Here is a 27,918-nt window from a genome sequence, read left to right as displayed (position 1 = left end):
AGGGACAAGTATATGAAGCATTGCTGTCCCAAGTCTTCATGAAGCATTATAAATGTCCTGCTGTACTTTCAACATCAGGAATAACTTCAGGGACAAGTATATGCAATGAAGCATTGCTGTCCCAAGTCTTCATGAAGCATTATAAATGTCCTGCTGTACTTTCAACATCAGGAATAACTTCAGGGACAAGTATATGCAGTGAAGCATTGCTGTCCCAAGTCTTCATGAAGCATTATAAATGTCCTGCTGTACTTTCAACATCAGGAATAACTTCAGGGACAAGTATATGCAGTGAAGCATTGCTGTCCCAAGTCTTCATGAAGCATTATAAATGTCCTGCTGTACTTTCAACATCAGGAATAACTTCAGGGACAAGTATATGCAATGAAGCATTGCTGTCCCAAGTCTTCATGAAGAATTATAGATGTCCTGCTGGCAAATGCTGTTGTCATCATATTTCAAGCAGGTAGTTTTAGCAACTGTCATACCACTTCCATTAGGAAAGGAGTAGAGAGATTCCCATCACCAAATCATGGGGCACATATTTCCATGGACATTTTATTCAACACAGAAAATGTATTATCTGTAGCACTCATGCGCACATGCTAAAAGTATTTGCCGAATCGAAGAATGAACTTTCCAATCAAACACATCATATAAATCACTGGCAGTCTGAATGTAAGACGATCCTATCACTGAGTATTTGTAAAACTAGGATCTTTACAAAATGTATTTACAAAACCATTAAATCAAACATTCTGATGATATTACTTTCAAACTGAAACTTTCATTTTAACATATCAAATATTCATCATACCATAATTAACAAGCTCAAAAGTTTTGAAGATGTTAATAATATAAAATGTTGAGATCAGACTGCCTTGAAACCATTTCATAAATCTCTTCAACATGCTATGTACAAGTCTGAAGAACTAGCTTGTTGTGAACAATGCCTTATAAGGTCAACAAGTTGTCAATCAAGGCATCTCTACTCAGATTTTTTTTCCAAATAATGAGCCTCAGAAATGTTTGGAAAAATCTTCAAATTGAAACTGAGGTCCATATTTCCTTCCTCTTCACTGACCAGTAACACATTCTCATTTGTCCAGGTAAACGTTTTGGTCTTATTTAATCGCTCAAATCTAAAGGTGTCCAAATCTTCGTCTAGAGCATCTATATCATCTCCAGCAAATAAATCTTCATCAATTGGTACGTCTGCTATTTCTCCATTGACTGTTGCTGCCACAGCAGCAGCTATTGCAGCATCAGTACTTGATGTCTCATTATCACCACTACCTCCGTTTTCCTCTGGTAGTGCGCCAGCAATATCAAGCTTTTTGCCCTCTTCTGAAAATAAATAATCATAATTTGTTTCATCTCTATTGGATAAGATTTTTAAAATAACAAGTTTCTAAATAAAACCTCAGACAAAGGAAGCAAGTTTTTCATCACACTAAAATTTGAGCTTTTCCACAAGTAAACCAGAACACTTTCACGCATCAAGGCATCATCATGTCAGAAAAAAAGGACCAGAGTTTTCTAAAAAAGGCAAACAAATTAAGCTTCCAATAAAATAAAAATAAAATAATTTTCAAAAAATGTTTAATCAACATGGGCATGTTCAAACATTATAGAACAATATTAGTAAAATCTAAATATTTTTTATATTTGTATACTTATCCTGCACTACTTACTTGCGAGGCGTGCGAAAAGCAATAATCAGAGGTGGCTGAAGTCACCTTCTGGTGATGTGTGCGCAGACGGATGTTTACCTGAGACCAGGACGTGATCGCAGTCTACGCTTTCAACATCAATCGTCTGGCACAGCCACGTTTCGAGTCGTAAGCAGTAAGTGCAGGAAGTAAGTAGTGCAGGATTAGTTAAAAATTTGAACACTACTGGTTCAATTCAATTACTGGTCTAAATGTTACATCATGTGATCACCTCCCATACATACTGAATGTAACATACATGGTCTTTACACTGTAAACAAGTGCTGTAGCCTATTAAAGCTACAAGCAAATGGTTGTGATGACCCACTCTCTTCCTCTCTTTACTGCAGTAAAGTTACAAATGTCATGCATAAAATATAATGAAAAATAGAACTGAACATCCTGATATGTCAGGAATTTTATGAAAAGTGTGTTCAAATAAAAGTGGGTAGAGTAAGCTTTTAGCAATATCCCAGCAATACCAAGGTGGGGAACACCAGAAATGAGTTTCACACATTGTAACATGTGGGGAATCGAACCCAGGTCTATAGCCTAACAAGTAAATGGTTTAACCACTAGGCTACCCCATAAACCAAGTTAAAATAACATCATATGGGCAATATTTCAGCCACAGAAATGTACATTTAATTTCTTGCATGTCATATAGACAGAAAACTAGTACAGACTGTGGACATTCCAACAGCCCCCACCATGACATAAAACAGTCCTTTAAAACATATTAGCCTCTATTATGGAAGTATATTACATTCCAATCAAACACACTAGAACTGATTGTAGAGAATGCCACAGTGAGTTGGCTTACACTTCACATAATTGATCATTCACAGGCCATGTGATATAGCTTACATATTGTCTGCCCGTTGACAACAATCGAAATCTGAACAAACCTTCTTCCACAGTGTTTTTGGCATCTTCCTGTATTTGTTGAATGCGAGCATTCTGCTGTTGTTCAGTCATCTGCGTGCCGGTCCCATCAGCCTCCTTGGCCATAGCTGTGACATTACCATCGTCCAAATCTACCACTGGGACCTCCTGAACATATAGTACTGACATTTAAGATTTGTAGTTTAACTTTGCATGAACCAATTTTCCAGCTATATGGCGATGGTCTGTAAATAATTGAGTATGGACCAGACAATCCAGTGATCGAGATAATGAGCATCGATTTATGCAATTGGGATTTGATGACGTGTCAACCAAGTCAGCCAGCCTAACCACCAATCCCCTTAGTCGCTTCTTATGACAAGCATGGGTTGCTAAACACCAATTCTAACCCAGACTTTCACGGTTAGACAGTTTTAAAGATGAAATAGATTTGACAATCTTTGTGTCATGGACACTGTCTGACTGACAAAGGGAGTTAACTCACCTCTTCCTCATTATTTTCTCGTATCAACACCCCATCACCTGCATCGTCATCATCCTCATGGACAAGGTCAGGATTGAATTCAAACATCTGACGACCTGAGATCTGAACATGAAACAGAAAAGGGGTTTTAACAACAAGAGAAGTAAATCCAGTCCATTTAACATTATATATCAAAATCATTTTCATGTATATACTTCATAACATATCCAGCTGAATAATAGAACTATTGAAATGTAATGTAGCTGACTACATAAACTATGAAATGTGCCAGTCCTAGTACCAGCCATATCAGTCCTATCATGGCTACATGCAAAGGAGCAGATATACACACCGTCAAAACTCGACTTACAGCATACTTAGATATTTTTTTGCTTTCATACTTGACTAAACAAAAATAATTTAAATGTATTCTCCTTTGTTTGACTGTTTCTTTGACATGCTTTAATGGATTAGAAAAAAGTAGCACAAAAATATGGCAAAAAGAATTGTAAACATTTTAAACAAGAAGACAAAGTCATCAATATTCCCTGCAATAGCAAAATACTCAGCATGAATAAGTCTATCAGTTATGATTATGTCAAATGTTATGGCGTGTATATAGCTAAGTGGAAGGAGAGTACTGAAAGGTTTCAAAGTTCTGCTCCGGAAAAGAGCACTACCACCAATTTCAGTCTAAGTCAAACTTGTTGCCACGGAAACGCAAAAACTATTTTATTCAGAAATCCAAAAATACCAAAAGGCACCAGTTCACCACCAGATCCATCTATGTGCCAAGTTTGGTGAAGAAACATTGAACGGTTTTAGAGTTCTGCTCCAGAAAAGAGTACTACCACCAATTTCAGTCTAAGTCAAACTTGTTGCCACGGAAACGCAAAAACATATTTTCTTCCGAAATCCAAAACTACCAAAAGGCACCAGTAGACCACCAGATCCATCTATGTGCTAAGTTTGGTGAAGAAATATTTAACGCTTTTAGAGTTATGCTCCGGAAAAGACAAATGTGCACGGACGGACGCACGCACACATGGAGTCCATTTTAATACCCCCTGCACAACGTGTTGCGGGGGATAACAACAATTGATTCAGTGCTTTCTATAAATGCACAAGTTTTCAATCCAAAACCCTTGAGAACAAGAAGACAAAGTCATCAATATCCCCCGCAATGGCAAAATACTCTTCATGATTATGTCTACGAGTTATGATTATGTCAAATATTTAGGTGTGTATATAGAAAAGTGGAAGGAGAGTATTGAAAAGTTTTTAAAGTTCTGCTCCACAAAGGAGCACTATCACCAATTTCAGGCTAAGTCAAACTTGTTGCCATGGAAATGCCAAAAATATTTTATTCAGAATTCCAAAACTACCAAAAGGCACAAGTACACCACCAGATCTATCTATGTGCCAAGTTTGGTGAGGAAATAGTGAAAGGTTTTAGAGTTCTGCTCCGGAAAAGAACACTACCACTAATTTCAGTCAAAGTCAAACTTGTTGCCACGGAAACGCCAAATATATTTAATTCAGAATTCAAAAACTACCAAAAGGCACCAGTACACCACCAAATCCATGTATGTGCCAAGTTTGGTAAAGAAACATTGAACGGTTTCAGAGTTCTGCTCCGGAAAAGAGCACTACCACTAATTTCAGTCAAAGTCGAACTTGTTGCCATGGAAACGCCAAAAATATTTTATTCAGAATTCCAAAAACTACCAAAAGGCACCAGTACACCACCAGATCTATCTATGTGCCAAGTTTGGTGAAGACATATTGGACGGTTTTAGAGTTCTGCTCCGGAAAAGAGCCCTACCACTAATTTCAGTCAAAGTCGAACTTGTTGCCATGGAAACGCCAAAAATATTTAATTCAGAATTCCAAAAGTGCCAAAAGGCACCAGTACACCACCAGATCCAAGAAATATTGAACAGTTTTAGAGTTCTGCTCCGGAAAAGACAAATGTGCACGGACGGACGGAGTCCATTTTAATACCCCCCGCAAAACGCGTTGCGGGGGATAACAAAGATTTCTCAAATATTACACATGTTACTGTAAGCACATTTTAAAGAAACAGCACCAATTTGTCTCCCATTAGATTGGCTGATAAAGTTTCACCCAAACTAATGTACGAAATATTGCAAAACACTCAAATATCTAATTGCAAATAAATTGGTAAACAAATATCTGTGAACTATACCAAACGAGACCAATCCCCATTATTTGAAATGATAAATTATCTTTGTTAGAACAAGTCACACAAGAGTGATGTATACCAAATTTGTGAACTATAAAAACAAAATTTTGTGACAGAATACCTTTCAGCTTTTGAGATATGGCACCATCAAAACATTAATAGAATGGAAGACAGATAAGCTGATTACTGTATCACGCATTGCACACCAAGGATATAACAGAGTGGCATCGGATGAAATGTCACAACACACTGCTTGAAATTCAGCAGGTCCTTGTCATTACCCAAAAGATAAAGATAGAGAGGGTCCCAATATTAAAATCTTCAAAACACTTAAAGAAACGGTCTTGATTTGGAACTCATAAACTCATCAAGAATATCAATGACTGTAGATGCTTATAATAGCATAGCTGCCTTATACTACCTGATACCATTATCTACAGTCCTTGTTGGCACATAATCCAATTGGTTAAATGAACATCTTTTAACTCACCCCAAACAGTTTTCCCTGTTTGAAATCAGTCTTCTTCTTATCCTGATCGGCTTCCAAGATGGCCACCTTTTCTCTTCTCTACAACAAGAAAATACCATCACGTAAAGACATCAAAGAATGTTCTCATGTCGTTATAATATTCTTCCCATCAACTGACAATACCTGAATATATAAAAAAGCTGTAGTATGATGAAGACAAGATATGAACACATTGAAAGAATAGACAAGTTCATTCATTAATATGTTCATTCATCATCAGTTTCTTTTAACAGTATGATTAAAATCAATATGTAAAGGTATTCTAACAAAATGTATCTTGCTAAAGATATGACTGTGAGATCACTACAGAAGATCTACCGTATATGACCGGCTATAAGTCGGAGATTGGATACCAAAAGAAGGAGCTCAAAAATCAGACCCGACTTATAACTGAGTTCATTAATCTACCCCAAAACTTCCAGAGGTCAGGTGAGTGAATCTGCCAGTCCAGCGAACTCAACTGGCGATGTTTACACCGGAAGCAGGAAGCATATACGTACTGACGTTTCCAAGGGTAAATGACATCGTGGGACAAATAAATCATAAAATTTTGTTGTTTGTCTTTTGTAAAATATATTTCATAATATAAACATTAAATTAAATTTAATAAGATATTTTGGTCACAACTACTTACTTTGTTATCAATCGATAATTAAAGTTGGGTCCCGTGGATTACCCACTTGAAAGAAAGTTTCAAGTAAAGTAAACTTCTTTGTATTCTGTGGCAGTTTTGTGTGATGGTTTTGAAAATTACTGTTAATAATTTAATAAATGCTATAGATGATATTAATCAAGAAATTACATCGAAGTCAAATATCTGTGTCACTCGATCAGTCTCGGTAAATGAATCAGTACAGTAGCGTTCGCTCAAGGCATCCCACACAATGCCTGTTCCCAACTGAACAGTTTTTGATACAAAATATCATTTTGAAGCACATTTACAGAAATATTTACATATCATATTTTTCGCATCAAACATATTTGAATGTAGTAACATTTATATGATGTGTTTTCAATGATAGTTGGTCTTTACACACACGCTCACTTTTTAAACAAAGTCGAAAAACATTTCACACAAACACAACCTTACTTGGTTATGTAAGGTTTCTGTTGATTGGCCTTTCATTTTATCATTAGCCAATCAGAAATCTGCTCTCAAAATAAACAAGTTTCAACTTGTTTACAACTTCAACATTTACCATCGAATTGCAACGTGTTTACATTCGTCATGTTACAGTGTTGAACAGTCACGACCTTGATCTACCCAATACCGATACATACGGGGAAAGGGGACGACTTATATTTGAGTTACATGGTTTTGGCAAGAACTTAGAGGGTTGAGAAAGGGGCCCAACTTATAGTCGGTCATATACGGTAACTCAAAATCTTATTACTGATACTACAATTACCATGGATATCATTATTGAGGAAATCATTATTGAGGAAATCATTATTGAGGAAATCATTAGTGAGGATATCATTATTGAGGAAATCATTTTGGAGTAAAATTGATATTTTATACTTATCCTGACTCATGCTCTTTTGTTTGTCTTCTTCTTCTTGCAAACATAGTGGAACACTTGTATCTCCCTAATTGAAGCCCCTTCAATTTAAAATCACTAATTAGTATTCACCACGAAGCTACCTCCTTTCCACAAGCTGAACGAGGGCTTCACCTCTACCCATGTGCCTCACTCTCCTCATATACTGAGCCCAACATTTGAATTTACAGGAAATCCAAAGTGTTATTTGGGAGGATGGGAGGGCTGACCTCATGAGTCAGGATAAGTATAAAATATCAATTTTACTCCAAAAATTACATATTTTCCTTATCCTGACTCATGCTCTTTTGCTTGTAGCATCCTACGGAACGGAGGTGGGAATATCTAATACTTTGGATTTTAATAATTAGTGATTTGAACTGTGATGATTGTAATAACCCTATGGGAACTTCATAAAGGCACTGAACTGATGAATTCCTGCTGCTAACTTATCAGCTGCCATATAAAAAGGTTATTACCATGTACTTATTATGATAAAGTATATATAACATTAATACAATGCTTAAGACTAATAGACTTAAGCTTGTTAATATGCTAGTATAAACTCCTTAGAGTTTGTTAGCTAAAATACTTTTAAGATATAACATAGTACTAAGCTTAAGATATGATTAAACTTAAGCTAATTATATAATAGCAAACTCTTTAGAGTTTGTTAGTTAATATACTTGTATGATATAGATATAATGCTGAGCTTAAGATATGAATAAGCTTTAGCTACATATATAATAGCAAAACTCTGTAGAGTTTGTTAGCTAATATATTTTTATAATATGAGTATAGTACTGTGCTTAAGCTATAATTAACTTAAGCTACATATATAATAGCCAAACTCTGTAGAGTTTGTTAGCTAATATATTTTTATAATATGAGTATAGTACTTTGTGCTTAAGCTATAATTAACTTAAGCTACATATATAATAGCCAAACTCTGTAGAGTTTGTTAGCTAATATATATTTATAATATTAGTATAGTACTGAGCTTAAGATATAATTAACTTAAGCTACATATATATAGCAAAACTCTGTAGGGTTTTGTTAGCTAATATATTTTTACAATATGAGTATAGTAGTGTGCTTAAGATATAATTAACTTAAGCTACATATATAATAGCAAAACTCCGTGAGTTTGTTAGCTAATATATTTTACAATATGAGTATAGTAGTGTGCTTAAGATATAATGAACTTAAGCTACATATATAATAGCAGAACTCCGTGAGAGTTTGTTAGCTAATATATTTTACAATATGAGTATAGTATTGTGCTTAAGATATTATTAACTTAAGCTACATATATAATAGCCAAAAAACTCTGTAGAGTTTATTAGCTAATATGTTTATAGTGTAAACATAGTACTAAGCTTAAGATAAGATTAGACTTAAGCTAAATGTATATAGCAAAATTAATATACTTTTTATGTTAAAAACATAGTACTGAGCTTAAGTTATGATGAAACTTAAGCTATATATATATAATAACAAAACTCCGCCGAGGTTTGTTAGCTAATACCTTTATAATGTAAACATACTGCTTAAGATATGATGAAAACTTAAGCTAATTGTATAATAGCCGAAAACAACCCTTTAGAGTTTGTTAGCTATGATATAAACCTAGTATTGAGCTTATGAAGGAAAACTTGCTACATATATAATAGCAAGAACTCCGTGAGAGTTTGTTAGCTAATACATGTTATAATGTAACCATAAAGCTTAAAATATGATGAAACTTAAGCTTAAATATATAATAGCAAAACCCTCTTTTTAGAGTTTTGATAGCCAATATACCTATATGATATAAACATAGTACCATGCTTAAGATATGAATAAGCTTAAGTTACATATATAATAGCTAAAACTCTGTAGAGTTTGTTAGCTAATACATGTTATAATATAACCATATTGCTTAGAAATATGATGATACTTAAGCCAAATAGCAAAAAAACTCTTTAGAGTTTGTTAGCTAATCTACTTATATGATATAAACATAGTACTAAGCTTAAGATATGAATAAGCTTAAGCTACCTATATAATAGCAAACTCCTTAGAGTTTGTTAGCCAATATATTTTAATAATATGAGTATAGTACTATGCTTAAGGTATAATTAGCTTAAGTTACCTATATAATAGTAAAACTCAGAGTTTGTTAGCTTAATTAACTTAAGCTATGTATAAAATAGCCAAAAACTCTGTAGAGTTTGTTAGCCAATGCATTTATCATGTAACCATAGTATTACTCTTAAGATATGAATAACTTAAGGTAAATATATATAATAACAAACTCTGTAGAGTTGTTAACTTATATATTGTATGATGTAATAATCATAGTACTGTGATGATAAAAGGAACTTAAGTAAATTATATATAGCATGAAGCTATTTAGTATTGTTATAAGATAAGTAAAATCTGTTAGATTGACTTATCTTCTCCGAGGAACTGTCAGCTGTTGTATGCGAGGACCATGGGATCAATTGGTGTATACCTGAGACGCCCTCGGTGGTGATATCTCTCAGATAATGGTTTGCAACCACCATATCGGATTTCCAGAAATAAACCCTCCATTATTTCAATCACATTTGTGTAGGACAATTGTAGAAGTTAGCTATTATAATATCATGAGTATTAAGCTCATGGAGGGTCGGAATAGGTCCATCCGCGATATGCACGTAGTATGACAGTTCTGATCCAAATGGAGATATAGTACATGAGACTTCACTCATGTGTAAGTTGATGATAGAGGAAATAATCTGTTGCATTTTTTCCTCCTGTTTGGTTTGGTGGAGATAAATTTACAGTGCTCTTGCTGGCCATCTTGATAGAATCATCGATCATGGGGTCCAAGTATGTCATCCAGGCGTTGTTCATAAACCTCACTTGTGAGGTGTTGGAGCACTATATTCATATCCCCAGGTTTGGCGGAAATTTCCGCTTATTCTCCAAACAGAAGTTTAGTAGGTTTACTAACCATCTAGTTGTGTTAGTCGCTGATGAAATTCAGCTGTAGTCTGGAAACGCTGTGGATTTAGATCCACTTGTATCTTTCGCCTAGGTAATTCGCCATAAGTCCTTTGACGATGTAGGTGCACAACCAGGTGTGTCTGTCCTCGCTTGAACTTTATGTAAAATCGCTTTCGACTGCCGCATCCTCGCCTTAACTTGACAGGGGAGGTCTCTAACTTGAAGAAAGGCAGTCTAATCATTGAATGTTCAGGTTAACTGGACTGTAATGAGGCTTGCTCTCGCTCACTGATATATTGTTGTCACTTGTGACGTAAGTCTTGAACTGTGAATAGAGATCGACCTCTGTGTAGGTCGTTAGTCCCTCAGCGGTCCAATCAGAACAAGGCATTTTGATTCTGTATAATACCCGCCTGTGATGTCACCGTGTAGCGGAAAAACCCACCTTGAATAAATTTTGTCGCTCGTTGATATTAGCATAAACGCCGGTCTTCACCGTAGCTTCCGGAAGTTATCCGAAAGGGACCACGGTTTCGAGGGTTAATGGTAACCGCTGAACCTCCGCGAAATATCTCGCCTGTAATTTTATGCTGGGTAGGTTATTTTCCTGGTTGTCGTGGAAAGTAATTTCAGTTTTGAATATAATTCAACTCCCTATATATAAGGGTATAAACAACTTGCAAGTTGTGAGCTTGTAGACTGTATACATGAATGTATCGCCATAATTGTAGAATTAACGCTGAACTTGTTGTACATATTTCTTCAGAAACTTTGACGATTAAGAGTTATACTCGCTGTAACAAGGCTGCTGTTCAATTTCGATATTGAATTGTCTGCAGATATGCGTAATGGTCACGCATGTAGATAATCGTATCGCCGTCCGGGATTGTATATAAGCAATTTATAATGAATAGTTGATTTCTGTGAAGATCTATGAAATGTCGCTGACTAATAATACAGCGACGCTCTGTGTTGTAAATAGCCTGAGCAATTATCTTCACAGAGGCTTATAGACGGCATCTGGCATACAGTTGATAATCAACTTATGCGACGCCTTGAACGGACTGGACGAAAGTAGCTATATATGACGAAAGTGGCTAGTATATGGAAACCTTTGAGGAGACTTCTCGGTGAACCTGAGACTTCGCTTGAAGTTCTCAAGTATCCCTTCTAGATCTTCTGGGTGAAGTAGACTTGAGTTTATTTCTTAGCCTCGCGACCACCATCGCTAAGGTGTCGAAGTCAAAGCCCGATTAGTATATATATATATATATAAATATATATATGAGCTTTGCTTGAACAGCCTCTGTGTTTAACAGGATGTGGATCGGCAAAGCTTGCCTAAGAGGGCCGCATGGATCATCTTATCATATTCAGAAGTCGCGGTTACTAAGTCTGGTGATAAGTGTCTAATTGATCGTTCTAGATCTATTTAGGCCAGCCAACATACGCTTCGCCATGGATTCAACAGAACCAATATACGATTGTAGTTCTTATACTTGATATCGATGATCAACTTGTCTATGGGTTGATCTTCTCGAGACTTGTGAGGGGAACGTTGATAGTTTCGCTGAAGCTCTTGTATAGTCCCTCGATGTCCTTCTAGATGATGATGATCTGATTCAGGTGTCCTTCGCGCATGCCTTCGAAGGCTTCCTCTGCGTCCGGTCCGGGAACGACGATATGACCTTCGCTGGTTAGCTTCCGTGATGTCTGATGGTCCGAGTCCACAACTAGGGATGAAACCGCATAAGGTGATGATCCTGCCTTCGCGAAGTCCTTCAGCGAAGGCTGTACATCTAGGTTCTTTCCGCCTTCGCTGGGCTGTACATCTAGGTCCTTCAATCCAAGGTGGTCCGTGACTTCCTTCGCGAAGGTGACATCGGCCCTGGCTGCTACGTTGACGGGGTGCCTCTGGGGTGCTGTTCACCACGCTTGGAGCCTTCGCTGCTTCGACTCCTGCTACCGCAGATATTGGTCCTCCATGATGTTCATAATTTGTCGCATCATGTCTTCTGGGATGGTCTGGCACGAGGTCGCCGGTGCTTTATCTGGGCGGTGTTAATGGAGGGGTCCACCGGAAAATCGTCCGACATCAGTGTAGAGGCATCAGGCTGCATGGTGATCTCTGCTGATGTCGTTGTAGCTGTCCCCGGTCGCTTTTCTTGTAAGCGACGTGCCGGGATGATGATCAGCTGATCATCGTAGAGAGGTCCAGGTCATCGGCTGGAACAATCTCGCTGAGAAAGTCCTAGTAGACTTCGTTGATTTTCCTCAGAGGTCGACGCTGCCCTGGGTGTGCGACGCCTATGCTGAGTGTTGGTAATGATGGGACCCTCAGGACGCATCATCGATATCTGCGTTGGTACATCAGGCTGCATGCTGATCTGTGCCGACATCGGTCAATCTTTGATGTACATCCGTATGATGACCGGCTGATCATCATACAGGCCCAAAACTTCGATGGGAACGGGTCTCGGTTGAGATGTAGTAGAAAACCCTCTAGTCTTCTGCTGCGACGATGGATGTCTGGGGAAGCAGGATGCTTCTTGAGATGGCGGACTACGCCCACACCTCTCCACCACTCTAGCGAACACCACACGGGAGGGGAGTCGCCAACAGCAGTAGACTGGCTGCAGGGTTCCGTGTATCAGTCATACTAGACTCTGCATACGCCACTCTATCTGCTGTAGCGCCAAGCAACGCAGTAAATATTAATAAAAAGGTAGAATTGGATAAATTAGTACCGCGAACTGCAATGTGAATATAATAAACATGGCTACAGCATTATCATATTAAAGGCGGATCAGCAGCAGCATAAAACGTAATCTGCAATAGTACAGAATTTTCATCAACGTGAATCCACTGAAACAAACACGGCCCCCCGTGAATAAACTGTGTGAAAAAACGACTAAATATCAATATATAATCGCTGAAGGATACTAGCTAAACCTCTATAGATGTCTATACGAGGTAACTAACTAAATATAATTCAAAGGATATAGTGTGTCGGGAGACACAGGCGCTCTCACGTCCAGCTCACTGGGCGAAGAAGGAGAGAGTGAGGCACATGGGTAGAAGTGGCGCCCTCGTTCCCGCGCTTGTGGAAAGGAGGTAACTCGTGGTGAATACTAATTAGTGATTTTAAATTGAAGGGAGCTTCAATTAGGGAGATACAAGTGTTCCACTATGTTCGCAAGAAGAAGAAGACAAGCAAAAAGAGCATGAGTCAGGATAAGGAAAAATAATAATATTCCCAAGGATATCATTACAGAATATATCAGCTGAGCATATCATTACAGAGGATAATATTGAGAATATAGACCTAGGACATCCCCACCAACCACATCATTACTGAAGGCATCAGGGGTTACGTGAAATGGGGTTTAACGTCATACTTAAGAATATTTTGCTCATATGATGACACGCATGCATGTGTATGTGTGGCTGCTTGTACTAGCCCAGACTTAAGCTGGTTTTATAGTGCTAGCTCACTGAGATACCATGCCGCAGTTATGCATGAATACCCCACTCAGACACATTATACTGACTCCGAGCCGACCAGTCCTTGTTTTACCCATAATGCCGAGCGCCAGGCAGTGGACTACAAGTACCATATGTTAACATCTTTTGGTATGATGCGGCCGGGGATCGGAAGATATCAGTACTGGTGATATCATTACTGAAGGCATTACTGACGATATTATTACTGAAGATATAGTTACTTTGAACCCACATCTTCTTAATAACATATGACAACAGAGGATATTATTCCACATACCTTCCTCTCCTTCCATTTAAGGAAAGTTTCTAATGTAACTTTGGTTGTGTTGTGGCCCAGGGCTGCTCGCTGCAATACAGAATAGTAAATGTTTCAATTCAACAGACAAATTTAAGCTATAGGTCAGAATTCCAACCTTCCTTTATTGAGTGGTGGACACGTTGCTGATCATACATTTCTTTGTGATAAGCTATGCATTCAGAAAATTTTAGAAGGTCATTTTAGAATTATCAAGGAAAATTAGCGACATAGCACTTCTTAATTCATTAAGAGGCACGAGTTCAGTACTATAGAATATAGAAAGTTTTTATTCAGAAATATTCGACTGTTTCCAATTCCCACTGTTTCCCATGTGCCTGGGGCGGTTGGGTAGCCTAGTGGTCAAAGCTTTGGCTCATCACGTCGAAGACCCGGGTTCGAATCCCCACATGGGTACATTGTGTGAAACCCATTTCTGGTGTCCCCCGCTGTGATATTGCTGGAATATTGCTAAAAGCGGCGTAAAACCAAACTCAGTCAGTCAGTCAGTCCCATGTGCCTACTAAAGTTCATCATCAACATACATCACTATCTATGTTCTTTATGTTCATGACTTTAAGATACTGTTTTATAGTAGGTTTGAGCCTTGGCAGAAACCAGCTGACTGTGCATTATTTTAAAAATAGTTGACACATTCTTCCAGTATTGTACCTCTTTCTCGACGAGCTCCTCTATCGTAATTTTCTCCTTCTTTTCCTCCTTTTTCTGGTCTTTCTTTAACACAAAACCTGAAACATAAGGATGAGTATGTCACGAAACCATCCTGTCCAGATATTCACATCTTTAAACTTAAATACACATAAAATGTGAACAAAATCTGATTCTGAACCAAAAATCTCCCTCAGCAATATTCCAGCCACATTGCACTGGATGTAAATAATCACGTCTGCACCAGACAATAAAGTGATCAACATCATGTGCATCGATCTATTCAATTAGTTTATTTTTATCATGTTTTTAATGTCATATACTTGCCAAACACCTTCCAAATGCTAGTGAATTCGAAATGCAAATCCACAAAGATATGACGTATATTCTCAGTTGCCTCCCTTATGTGTGTGCACATTGATACACTTCTACAAAATTTGGGTATCAAAGATGGCTTAGCTGGATATAACAAGACTGCTCATCACTGACATGTCAGATGAATCACAATGCTGCTGATATTTAGTTATAATAAAAACAATCAAATAATGACAGTTTCATATTCTTATTGTTTTTCGTCATTATGAACCGAAGAACGAATAAGAAATCGTAGGCCTGTGTTATAAGGTTGAAGACGGCGAGGCCTTCGACTTTTACTCCATAGCGTAATTTTTCAGTACTAGCAAAGCTATGAGGGATAACACAGTGCCTGATGGAACACTAGCAGTGATGTCTTGGATTCACAATAGCTGTGCTAACACCAGCTGTGCTAATTGTGGCGACAGACATCATTCATCCAGGTGTCTACCTCTATTCTGCAGGTGTCATGTTGGCAGGTGTCATCCAGGTGTCTAGCTTGACATAAATACTTGTCTAAGTGACTGGCAAACCTCTGAATGACAATTAATGTTGCGGGATTCAATGTTTAATACTTAGATGCCTGGAGTAGAGCAGAACCGGCCATACTGACAAAGGGAGGCAACTCTGTACAACAAATTGTGATAACATTTGTCAGGATCTGAATATATAAGGCTAATATTTCCTGGGTGTGGGCATTACCTGGGATGGGGCACTAACTGGGGGTGAGGCATAATCTGAGGTGAAGAATAATCTGGGGAGGGGCATTACCTGGGGGTAGAGCATGACGGTACATGCAGTTGTCTCCACCGTTGGGACAGGTCCAGAACCAGCCGTATTTGCTGTTTTCCACAGCCTCCAGGAAGAACTTGCATATCTGCCACAAAGTACGCACAGTGTAAACACAGAGAGACAGCAGAAACCACAGCATCATATCAAGTGTGTGAGTGAGTGAGCTTAATTTTACGCTGCTCTCTTCAATATTCTAGCGATATGACAGCAGTCTGTAAATAATCGAGTCTGGACCAGACAATCCAGTGATCAACAGCAACAAAATATTCAAGCGTTCAGGAAACAGTCTTCAGAGTGTCCAAGTAAGCAGGAGATAATTTTACCTGCACATACCTAAATACATTTAGCCATGATAATTAAAACAGTAAGTTTTCAGATATGATTATCACAGGTATTGAAAGACAACTTACAATAGTAGTTTTGTTTTGGGATTCCTTTCCGTGTTTTTTGTTGATAACTTCTTCCAGTTTGGCTTCATCCCAGTCAGCCATGGTGTCTGGAAGCAACAAATCATACTGTAAACCTTCAATAGACCCAAGGTCACCAAGAGCTCTCAGACTGATCAGTGAAACAGACAAAAACAACCAGAAAACATTTGTCATGACTAAGTCCAAATTGTTTCCATGGAAACCATGAAAAATAAAAATGCCAAAAATCTGCAAATAGCAAAAGGCAATACTTCAAGATCTGTTTGATATATCTGTCAAGTCTTGTAGAAAGATATTGAACGGTTTTCGAGTTGTGATCCGGAACGAAACCCACCCCTCCCTTTTGAGACTAAGTCCGAATCGTTTCCATGGAAATCATGAAAAATTAAAATGCCAAAATCTGCAAATAGCAAAAGGCACCACTTCAGGTTCTGTTTGATATATCTACCAAGTCTTGCAGAAAGATATTTAACGGTTTTCGAGTTGTGATCAGGAAACGAAGCTCACCCCTCTCTTTTAAGGCTATGTCCGAAATGTTTCCATGGAAATCATGAAAAAATAATAACTCACAAAAATCAGTAAATAGCAAAAGGCACCACTTTAGCATCTGTATGATATATCTCAAAAGTTTTGTTGAAAAATATTGAACGGTTTTTGAGTTCTGCTCCAGAAACGAAACCAATCCCTCCTTTTTGAGACTAAGTACAAAACGTTTCCATGGAAACCAAGAAAAATAAAAATGCCAAAAATCTGCAAATAGCAAAAGGCACCACTTCAGGTTCTGTTTGATATATCTACCAAGTCTTGCAGAAAGATATTTAACGGTTTTCGAGTTGTGATCAGGAAACGAAGCTCACCCCTCTCTTTTAAGACTATGTCCGAAATGTTTCCATGGAAACTGAGAAAATAATAACTCACAAAAATCAGTAAATAGCAAAAGGCACCACTTTAGCATCTGTATGATATATCTCCAAAGTTTTGTCGAAAAATATTGAACGGTTTTTGAGTTCTGCTCCAGAAACGAAACCAATCCCTCCTTTTTGAGACTAAGTACGAAACGTTTCCATGGAAACCAAGAAAATTAAAAATGCCAAAAATCTGTAAATAGCAAAAGGCACCACTTTAGCTATGTTTGATATATCTACCAAGTCTTGAAGAAAGATATTGAACGGTTTTCGAGTTGTGCTCCGGAAACAAAATGATTATGGATGGACGGACAGACAGACGGACAAGGTGTCGACTATATCCCCCCGCATTACATGCCGGGGGGATAAAAAAGAAAGCATCATTAGTTCAATTTATTAGAGAAAATAACCCCATGCCTTGTATGTCATGAGCAACAGTTCACAGCTACCAAGTAGAAAATGTCTGCTAGATCATGTTTTACTAACCCTCTTCAGCCCGAACATCTTCGTATAGATTTCTCTTCTCTCCCTTTCGATTGATGTTGAGGTCATGGGAGAACTTGCACTTGTCTCCCTTTCCGCACTGTCCCTGCTTGAAAAAGGCACACAGCACAGACTTAGGGTCCACACCTGTAACAAATATGCATTTGTAAAGAAAAAGAATGAGTGAGTTTAGTTTATACACCACTTTTAGTAATATTCTAGCAATATCACGACACGGGACACCAGAAATGGGCTTCACACATTGTACCCATGTGGGGAATCGAACCCGGGTCTTCGCCATGACGAGCGAACACTTTAACCACTGGGCTACCCCACCTCCCCTTTAAAAACAAGAGCCATCAGAAGATGACATATGCCCCTGACCCCCATATATTTGAAAGAACAAATCATCTGACAGGTACTTAAAGTCCAGCTTGATTTTTCTTTAGACTAAATCCAAATCGTTTCCATGGAAATCATGAAAAATATAAATGCCAAAATCTGTAAATAGCAAAAGGCACCACTTCAAGTCATCTGTCTCATATATCTGCAAAGTTCTGTTGGAAGATATTGAACCATTTTCGAGTTGTGCTCTGGGTAAAGAACCCACCCCTCCCTAAGTCCAAATCATTTCCATGTAAACTGGGAAAAATACAAGTGACAAAAATCTGCAAATAGCAAAAGGTGCCAAATTGGGATCTGCCTCACATTTCTGCCAAGTTTTGCTCAATGATATAAAGAAGTTTTGAGTTGTGCTCCAGAAACGAAACCCACCCCTCCCTTTTGAGACTAAGTCTGAATCGTTTCCATGGAAACCGAGAAAATAATAAATCACAAAAGTCTGTAAATAGCAAAAGGCACCACTTTAGGTTCTGTTTGATATATCTACAAAGTTTTGCAGAAACATATGGAACATTTTGGAGAGTTATGCTCCGGAAACAAAATGATTACAGACAGACGGATGAGGCGTTGACTATATCCCCCCGCATTACATGCCGGGGGGATAACAAATGGGACAGCAGCCACTGTGCCTGCTTCTGCCTCAGATTTTAAAACCACATTACAGTGCTTTTTCTGTCTGTTCACCATATGATTATTGTATCCACAACGTTTGTCAACTAATGAAAAGTCAAATGTCTCAAAACTTTGACTTGGTCCTTTAGTATTAAAGGTATAACATTAAAAGTATACTATTTTACTCATATGCTCACATCACAACAAAATTACACACATATCAAAACTTTGAAAACTTGTACAAGTGCATAGCATCTGCTATCACGTTTTCTTAAAAAACAAGCATTGTCACTAAGGTGACATAATCCCCTGCCACAAATTATCAAATCAAACTTAAAAAGTAATGAAAGTTTAAGATGAAGTTAATTGTCAACAAAAACATGACCAGTCAATTTCTCTTGATATCTTTTCTTTAGTTGTTCAAACATACAAATATTTTCAAGACTGACTTTGACCTTGACATGAATGTCATAGTGTATGAAATATGCAAAAATGGTCCTAAAGAAATTGCTTATTGAAAAACATTCAAGGGAAGTCTTTAAGTCTATGAAGAAAATCCAGTGAATTCAGGTTAACATGCTGAAATCTTCAAAGTAAAGCAGTCACCTCAAAAATTATGTGAAGGTCACCAAAAGCTTGGTGTCAAATATGAAAAAAATCCAGTGAATGTTTTTTGCGATATCTTGCTGACTATCTTAACATGCAATTTAACATGCTGAAATCTTCAAAGTGTCGCTGTGACCTTGAAAATTAAGTGAAGGTCACCAAAATCGACTGGGCCCTGCGCCTTCCCTTGTAGTTGAATATGAAGAAAATCTAGTGAGCAGTTCTTGAGATATCTCGCTGACAAGAGTAAAACGTTAAAGTCCCCTTGTGACCTTGAAATGAAGGTCAAGGTCACCAAAACTGACTGGGACCTCTCTTATACTGTGATGAACCTAGGTACCAAATATGAAAAGAATCTAGTCAACGGTTCTTAAGATATTGTAATTTGTACGTACGTACATACATACAGGACAGACGGATGGAGCCTAATACTATATCCCCCGCTTCACGCGCGGCGGGGGATAACAAACCAGTCCAATACTTGAATAGAAGTCTATTTCACACAAAAACAGCTGGAAAATAAACCTAACACAATTCAGTGTTCCCATGCTTCTGTATGTGTCTACTCACCTCGATTGACTGTTTGAGCTACAGGTCTAAATAGAGCATTCAGTTCATCCAGTTCCTTCTTTTTGTCATCTTTCTTCTTGTTACGATCAGTTTCCAACTGAGATTGTGCCTGTATGTATCATAGGAGAAAAGATGTCAAAATGAAACACAAAATATCAAATAATAATAAGAAAAAAGTATCAAATCCAAAATTATTAAATGTCAACCCAGTAGAGACACTTTACTGAAGGCAGCATATTGTTCAGATGAATTTGGGATTTTACAATTTTTGTTCGGTTTGTTGTTTTATGCAGCACTCAGCAATATTCCAGTTATATGGCGGCAGTATGTACATAACTGAGTCTGGACCATACAATCCAGTGATCAACAGCATGAGCATCGATCTACGCAATTGGGATAAGATAACGTGTCAACCAAGTCAGCGAGCCTGACCACCCAATGGTGGTCAGGTGCCTTTGGTGACAAGCATGGGTTAATGAAAACAAACTCTAACCCGGATCTTCACGGATAGGGATTTTATGAACAATGGATGCCGTCACATCACATTTTTCTCAACAATGAAGCTCTGTGACATCACATAGCACCAATTGGCAAATGAGCAGTGACAAATGCGGACAAACATGTATGTAAATATTGGGAAATTATTGTACATGATTACTTCTATGGATAAAATAACATACTACTTATTTATCTGAAACTTCACTGTGACAACTTGTTGCCAAAGACCTTACACATTTTGTACTGTCAGTGAAACCAAATACATTCTGTAAAACACAGTGTATTTAGCAAAAGAAGAGGAATACAATACAACATACATTTTGTCTGATCAAATTATCATAATGTTAATGATGAAACTATTTCAGATGAAGTAAAACAATGACAAATATTCAGTTCAGAAGAATTATAGCCTCTTATGCTGTTCAAGACCAAAAATATATTTCAAGGCGACAGTCTAGGGCTGCAACGAATACACTATGTGGCGAATATGATACGTATCATGAATATTGGGTAACGAATACGAATAATTATTTACGAATACAATATTGTAGTTAAGTGATTGATGTACAATATGGAACACCCATGTTGACAGTTTTGATTTGTCACAGCATTAACCAGTGATCTCATGACACTCAAATTTGGTATGTAATAGTTATAGTCGACAGTACCATGTGCGGCCTTGGCAGACTAACATGACTTGCGCTACTGCAATGCTAGTACATATTCAATCCTTGCATATCTCACTTTCCAAAAGTAGACAAGGGCGTCAAGTAAAACATGCTCCCTTAAAAAAATCGTAAATATTCGTTAATATTCGGTTCTGGTGACCACGAATAACGAATTGAATTCATGAAGGGCTACTGATCGATTCACCGAATATGCGAGTGAATCGTTACAGCCTTAGGCAACACTACTCAAAAATAGACTGACTGACTGAGTTTGGTTTTAAGCCGCTTTTAGCAATATTCACGGATGGGGACACCAGAAATGGGCCTCAAAAATAGAAGCTATGAGTATGAAACACTTTTCATCAATCCCTTGTTCGCCTCTCTCCTTACACCCACCTTGCTGGACTTCTGGTTGCCAAACTTCACTTGTTTTTCTACTTGTGTAATAAACCTCTGCTGCTTTGCTCCTTTCTTGTTCTTCAACCCAAAGGTTTTATCCTGTGAAAAAGAAATATATGTTATTCATGATCATTAGAGTGAATGAATGGGTTTTTTCATGCTGAGTCACGATTTTTCTGCCATATCTCACCACTATGTACCCACATATTTGGACAGAGAAACCAGGGTTCCTATCCACAAAGCTGTCGTAACTCTTTATTTTATCATAGGCTAACATAGTCACAAATGTAGCACTACTAACGCTTTGTGGATCAGGACCAAGGGACTTAAATGAGATTCAGTAAAAACTATTGGGTACAAGCATTAATGAAGTCAAACATGTCAGACCATCCAATCCATTTTAGTGGCATCTTTCAAACATTACATGTTATTCATTAACTAATTTATCGAATATTTACATACATCAGCATGATCAGTAACATGTTTCATCAGCAATGATACATTTTAGAAGTATCAAGAATTCACTGCTAACATGGTTAATATTTCTCAGTTGTTTACGATTTGTGTGGGTAGGTAGTAAGTCTACAGTTTGTTCAGCTTGACCTGACCTACTCTACATATGCATGACCCGGGAGGTCAAATGGCACAAACGGCAGATCGGGTTATCTTCATTAAATAGGGGTGCAGAGAATGTTATTACTGTTGCGTCCGTGTGAAGTATGCATACATCGATTCGTTACAGAACTTGTCCCGGAAAACAACACTTCAATTATCACTTTTTCTATTTCATGTTCAACTGCAACATTTCTGTCCTTTTCCAAATTTCAAGAAAGCTTTGACTGTGTGTGCTTCCTCCTGGCGTGGTGGCAGCTCTGATCTTATCCACATCTTCAGAGGTACCTCACAATATAAGTGAACAGTCAAGATATCAAGACCTCAATTAACCGCCGACACAATGGCTAAAACACATCGTGCACCAGTGCACCAAAGCAGTGGTGCTTGACATAGACCAAGAAGAAGATATGACCCCCACACTCCAAACTTTGGTTTTGAGTTAAGCTTTGCTCCACCAAGATTTGCCGAAATTGGTGAAACAAAGGTATGGCAACCGAATTACTTATCAAGAACTTTAGCCTCCATCAAACCAGAAATATCTGAGGCACTCCCTTCACTGTTGGATGAGGTCCGTACTTCTGGAGAGGTTAAAGTTATGAGAGCTGCCACTTCTAGATATAATCATGAACAGACCCTCCCTACCCGTCACACAGCATTTCCTAAGAAGAATACTCCTCTCTAAAGTGTGCCCCTTTGGGCCAACAGGCGGGACGCTGCCACCTAACAAGAACCATTTTCTGAGCCAGTGTAACGCACCTTCCCGCCCAGGACAGACGTTACATTGCTAAGGCACGTCAAATGGCACATATCATCGATGATGATGAGATTGACATTCGTGGCTCAAACATGCCAACTGACATTTTGCCATCTACCTATGCTTCCCCAGGACAGGATATCCCTTCTGTCTCTCCCGAGGAACCTATCAGCACTCGACGTGTACAGGTCCGACAGTCTCCACACATGACTGCCTTCTATGGTCATCGCGTGGCTCATTTCACATTGGACAGTGGTGCCACATGATCCGGCTCTCCGCTGCGAAGATGCTTGACGTTGACATCATGACAAGTACACAGTCAGTACGCCATGCTGACGGTCCATCTCCTCTCAAAGTCGTCGGAGAAACCAGGTTCATTACAGTCCGTGATAGCAGGGAGTGTGTGTGTGAAAAGGCTTCTGGTTGAGGATCTTGATGTGGACATTATCGCCGGTATTCCCTTTATGGAACAAAATGATGTTTATGCTCGACCTGCCACCCAACAGATCATCCTCGGAGACGGATCATCCTTCACATATGGGATTAAGGACTCTGATGCCGCCCATCATAGCGTACGACGTATCCTTCTTAACTGTGCATTGTACATCGCACTTTTGGATAATGCCCAGGCAGGCAAACAGTCGCAAGACAAAGTTGCATGGACGGATATCCTCTTGGACACCTTTACAGCTGCTAAGGCTGCTCTCAACTCCACGGGAACAATAACTTCAGTGAAGTGTAATGGGATCGGTGCCACACTATATGTGACAAGACAGGATAAGCCAAGAGTCGCTGGTTTCTTCAGTGCCAAGCTCCACGGCCGACAGATAATTTGGCTACCTTGTGAGATTGAAGCTCTCGCCATAGGTGTAGCAACTAAACACTTCTCACCGTAACTCATCCAGTCCAAACACAAGGCTTGTATACTCACCGACAGCAAACCCTGCATCCAAGCATATGAGAAATTGTGTCTTGGTGCGTTTTCAGCCAGCCCACGTGTATCGACTTTTCTCTCAACAGTAAGCCGTTATCAAGCCTCCTTCCGCCATCTATCTGGTAGTGCCAACATCCCTTCAGACTTCGCCTGTAGAAATGCTGCTGAATGCAAGGACGAACTTTGCCAAGTGTGTACGTTCATTAGAAATTCTGAGGAAGCCACCGTGTTGAAAGTATCTGCCCAGAATATTGTCAATGGGGACTCTAAACTGCCCTACACAAACAGAGCGGCATGGCATGCCATTCAGTCAGAGAATCATGATCTCTGACGTGTACACTCTCACCTAGCACAAGGAACTCGACCATCCAGGAAGCAGACTGATGTCAAGAACATTAAGCACTACTTAAACGTGGTAACTATTGCTCGGGTTGGGTTATTAATTGTGCAACAGAATGAGCCCTTGGCTCCCACTAGTGAGCGTATCGTAGTGCCTCGCGATGTACTTGACGGCCTTGTGACAGCCCTACACCTCCAACTTGACCATCTGTCATGCCACCAGCTTAAACTTGTCATGCACAGATACTTCTTTGCCCTAGACTTGGACAAAGCTGTCGAGCTCACCACCACCTCATGTCATGTGTGCTCTTCTCTCGCAAGGATTCCTCACACGTTGGAGCAACAGTCTACAGGTCATCCTCAAGAATCTATCGGTCTTCTTTTGCAGCTGATGTAATGAAAAGGGAGAGGCAACTTGTTCTTGTTCTGCATGAATATGTAACCTCCTACACCGCTGCTTGCCTCATACAAGACGAGCGCCATGAATCCCTGCGAAATGCTCTCATCCAGCTGTGCATTCAGTTGAAACCTCTTGCTGGCCCCCCTAGTGTAGTGAGAGTGGATCCTGCTCCTGGGTTTGTGACTCTAACGAACGACCCCCTACTCAAAAAACACAATCTTTGTTTTGAGGTAGGAAGAACCAAGAATCGTAACAAAAAACCTGTGGCGGAGAGAGCGATCCAGGAGGTAGAAAAAGAACTGTTGTCTCAAGACCCTGTTGGTGGTGCCACTACCCCCCTGTCTCTGGCCACAGCCATAGCACGGTTGAACTCGCGCATTCGCTCTCAAGGTTTGTCAGCTAGGGAGATGCTCACACAAAGGGACCAGTTCACTCAGTCTCAACTTCCCATATCTGATATGGAATTCATCATCAAACAGCATGAAAGCAGACAGTTGAACCATCCCCATAGTGAAAACTCCAAGAACCCGCTGATGAAAACAATGCCTACATCTAACATCACTGTCGGTGATCTGGTTTACCTGCATTCTGACGGTACTAAGTCGTATGGTATAAGAGATATCTTGTTGTTTCTGTTGACGGCGCTTGGTGCAACATCAAGAAGTTTGTTGGCTCTCAACTTCACAGCACATCCTACCGTGTCAAGCTGCTGGACTGTTATAAGCCACCGAGTCAAATACCTCAGTACCAGCCCCACTACTGTGACACTGACCATGACTACGACACTACACCTCTCAGCGACTGCCCCCCTCCTCGCTTGCCGAATGTCCCCACGGACATATCCCGGCCCCCCGGTGACACACCTCCTCCCAGTATGGAAGATGAGCCACCTCCCATGATTCATCCCCCTGAGGACCAAACACCCTGTGGAGGTATCAATTCTGAAGTACCCACGTCGGAGCACCCAAACAGAGACTGTGCTGTAACTCCGACCAGACGCACCTCACATTCAAGGAGACTGACTGACTGAGTTTAGTTTTACGCCGCTTTTAGCAATATTCCAGCAATATCATGGCAGGGGACACCAGAAATGGGCTTAACACATTGTGCCCATGTGGTGAATCGAACCGGGTCTTCGCTCCAGACGCTAACCACTAGGCTACCCCACCGCCCCTTCAAGGAGACCACCAACAAGATTTGATGATTACTATATGGACTTTTAATTCTGTGTTTCCCTCCTTTCCATTCCAGACACTTTTCAAGGACATTTAAATTTTAGTCAGGCAGTTAGCCATTCCAGTGTTCATTCCGTTAAACATTCGCTTTTTGTCCAATTCCTCATTCTCAACTTAAAGAGTTAAGAGAAGAAAAAGTGGTCCCGCCAGTAGTTGTTAGGAATACCTTACGTCATATTCCATCCGGGTTATCCGCGTCATTCTTCCGGCGTGTCTTTTGTAAACTCACGTAATAAACCTGTCGCGGATCAAGACAGCTTTGATTGTTTGTGCTTCCTCCTGGCGTTGAGTGTAATTATGTGTACCATTATCTTACTTAACTAAACCAACTTCCCTTTCAAGAATATCTAAAATATACAGAACCAATATCTTGGCACAGCCATAGTACCAAGCAGGCTCACAAGTAAGACAAGAGATTTTGATGTACATAACAAGATTCAAGAATCAACAAATAAAGCCGAAATTGTGGATTGATCAGTCATATGGAGCAGCATTCTATGCCACAAGAAAACCTCATGCAGTTACATGTGTTTGTGTTTACTGCAACATTCACAGATTCCACTTTAACCACATCCCACTGTTCATAGTGCATTGATTTAACTAAATAACCTTATTTGTTTATACTTGTTTATACAGATTGAGTTTAAAATAAGACTTGGATTCTTTAGTTCTTCATCGAACAGATAACAGAATTGTATAGGTTTGTTTGTAAACATTATATCCAAAACTGAGTTTCTACTTTCGCCCACTGTTTTATTACTTTTATTATTTGGTGTATTTGAAGTGAATTCCTAACCACCCTTTATCCTGGCAGATAAAATATCTGTGTTTTCAACGTGCTGGTTGGTTTATTTTAGATTTCAGAGTGAGAGATTAAGTGATTGTGGGCAAGCACTGATGGATAAGATAGACGTAGACCGACATAGTGAAACAGTCCTACAAAATTATAAAACAATAAAAGCTTCAAATTGACGTTATGTCGACATATTGACAAGGCAAGCGAAAATGGGGGGACTGCTGTATCAGGCTGTGTGATGACGAGTATCGTTCAACAATACCTCTATAACTTTTTCTTTCTTTTTCTGTTCAGTTTTTTTGCTTGGACCTTCTGCTTTCTTCTTCGGCGGCATCTTGGCAGGTGTGTGGTTTACTTACTCACAAATGTGTTAAATATATGTCAGAAATATTCACCACGCTGTTGCGCCACCAGGCAGCAATGGCCGACAGGTAAAGCTAATCTTCACAACACGAAGTTTCGCATCAACGCACTCGGTTATCCAGAGTTATCGCATGGCTCTGTAACTGAGTTTATATTCTTGTTCGTACACGTTTAATGTCTACATTTATCAGTTGCATTAAATTATTCAACGCACACAAAACAGGAAGCAGGCACACAAAATAAACCTCTCTCAAACAATCGTTGCTGTAATCAAGGACGATATGATTTTCACCTACATTGATAAACAGCTGACATGTCGTTATTTATACTGTTCAAAGCAAGGTTTTGGGCGAGTTGGTTTTGAATGACTGAGTTTATATTTACGCTGCTTTTAGCAATATTCCAGCAATATCACTGCAGAGGATACCAGAAATGAACTTCACGTATTGTATCAGGGATACTCTACATATAGAGTCTCCCTGATTGTATACAAGTGGGGAGTCGAACCTGGGTCTTCGGCGAGACGAGCAAACGCTTTAACCACTAGGCCACCCCACCGCCAGATAGCTTTGAACAGTATTCCAGATATATCATGGTGTGTCAGCTTTTCATTTCACATTTTATTCACATACAATGCCATGTTCTATCCCCGTACATTTACCTGCATGGACAGACTTTTCCAGGGTCTTGTCATTTTCATAAATTGACGTCGTTCTTATTATTTGATCAAGTGATCAATTTCTCAAGCCAATCCAGTTTGAAGAGCTGTCACATATAAACTCAAGCCTCTGCCAAATGGATGAAATTGCAACTAATGTTCACGTTTGCATCAACGTAATCAACAGGGCGGATACAGCTTTTTAGAAGGGGGCAACAACAACACCCACCCTACCCCCTCTCTCTGGATCCGCCTATGATCAGTGAGCGGTCTCGTAGAATTACCATTAAGAAACTGCCCTTTTGTTGT

General features: G+C 39.1%; 1 protein-coding gene across 1 annotated transcript; it reads right to left on the bottom strand.

The window, feature by feature from the left end:
* Nucleotides 1-544: 544 nt before the first annotated feature.
* LOC124284333 (zinc finger CCCH domain-containing protein 15-like) lies at nt 545-27,033 on the bottom strand. Its single transcript, XM_046720417.1, has 12 exons — nt 26,851-27,033; nt 21,513-21,614; nt 19,951-20,059; nt 17,764-17,907; nt 16,355-16,440; nt 15,924-16,029; nt 14,802-14,878; nt 14,112-14,180; nt 5,778-5,855; nt 3,103-3,204; nt 2,621-2,765; nt 545-1,347 (listed from the first exon to the last, which is right to left on the bottom strand). The coding sequence occupies exons 1-12, from the start codon at nt 26,920-26,922 to the stop codon at nt 989-991; spliced, it is 1,449 nt and encodes a 482-aa protein (XP_046576373.1). The 5' UTR covers nt 26,923-27,033; the 3' UTR covers nt 545-988.
* Nucleotides 27,034-27,918: the final 885 nt, after the last annotated feature.

The sequence above is a fragment of the Haliotis rubra genome, unplaced genomic scaffold, assembly GCF_003918875.1.
Source record: "Haliotis rubra isolate DU_JTF1 unplaced genomic scaffold, ASM391887v1 Scf334, whole genome shotgun sequence".
Lineage (NCBI taxonomy): Eukaryota > Metazoa > Mollusca > Gastropoda > Lepetellida > Haliotidae > Haliotis > Haliotis rubra.
Note: the sequence above shows the minus strand (reverse complement) of the source record. Positions and strands in the feature narration are given on the sequence as shown.

Coding starts and splice junctions, on each gene's coding strand:
- LOC124284333 (XM_046720417.1), bottom strand. CDS start 26,922: ATGCCGCCGAAGAAGAAAGCAGAAGGTCCAAGCAAAAAAACTGAACAG. Junction 17,908..19,950: donor AGCTCAAACAGTCAATCGAG/GTGAGTAGACAC, acceptor TATTTGTTACAG/GTGTGGACCCTAAGTCTGTG. Junction 5,856..14,111: donor TTAAATGGAAGGAGAGGAAG/GTATGTGGAATA, acceptor TTCTTGTTGTAG/AGAAGAGAAAAGGTGGCCAT.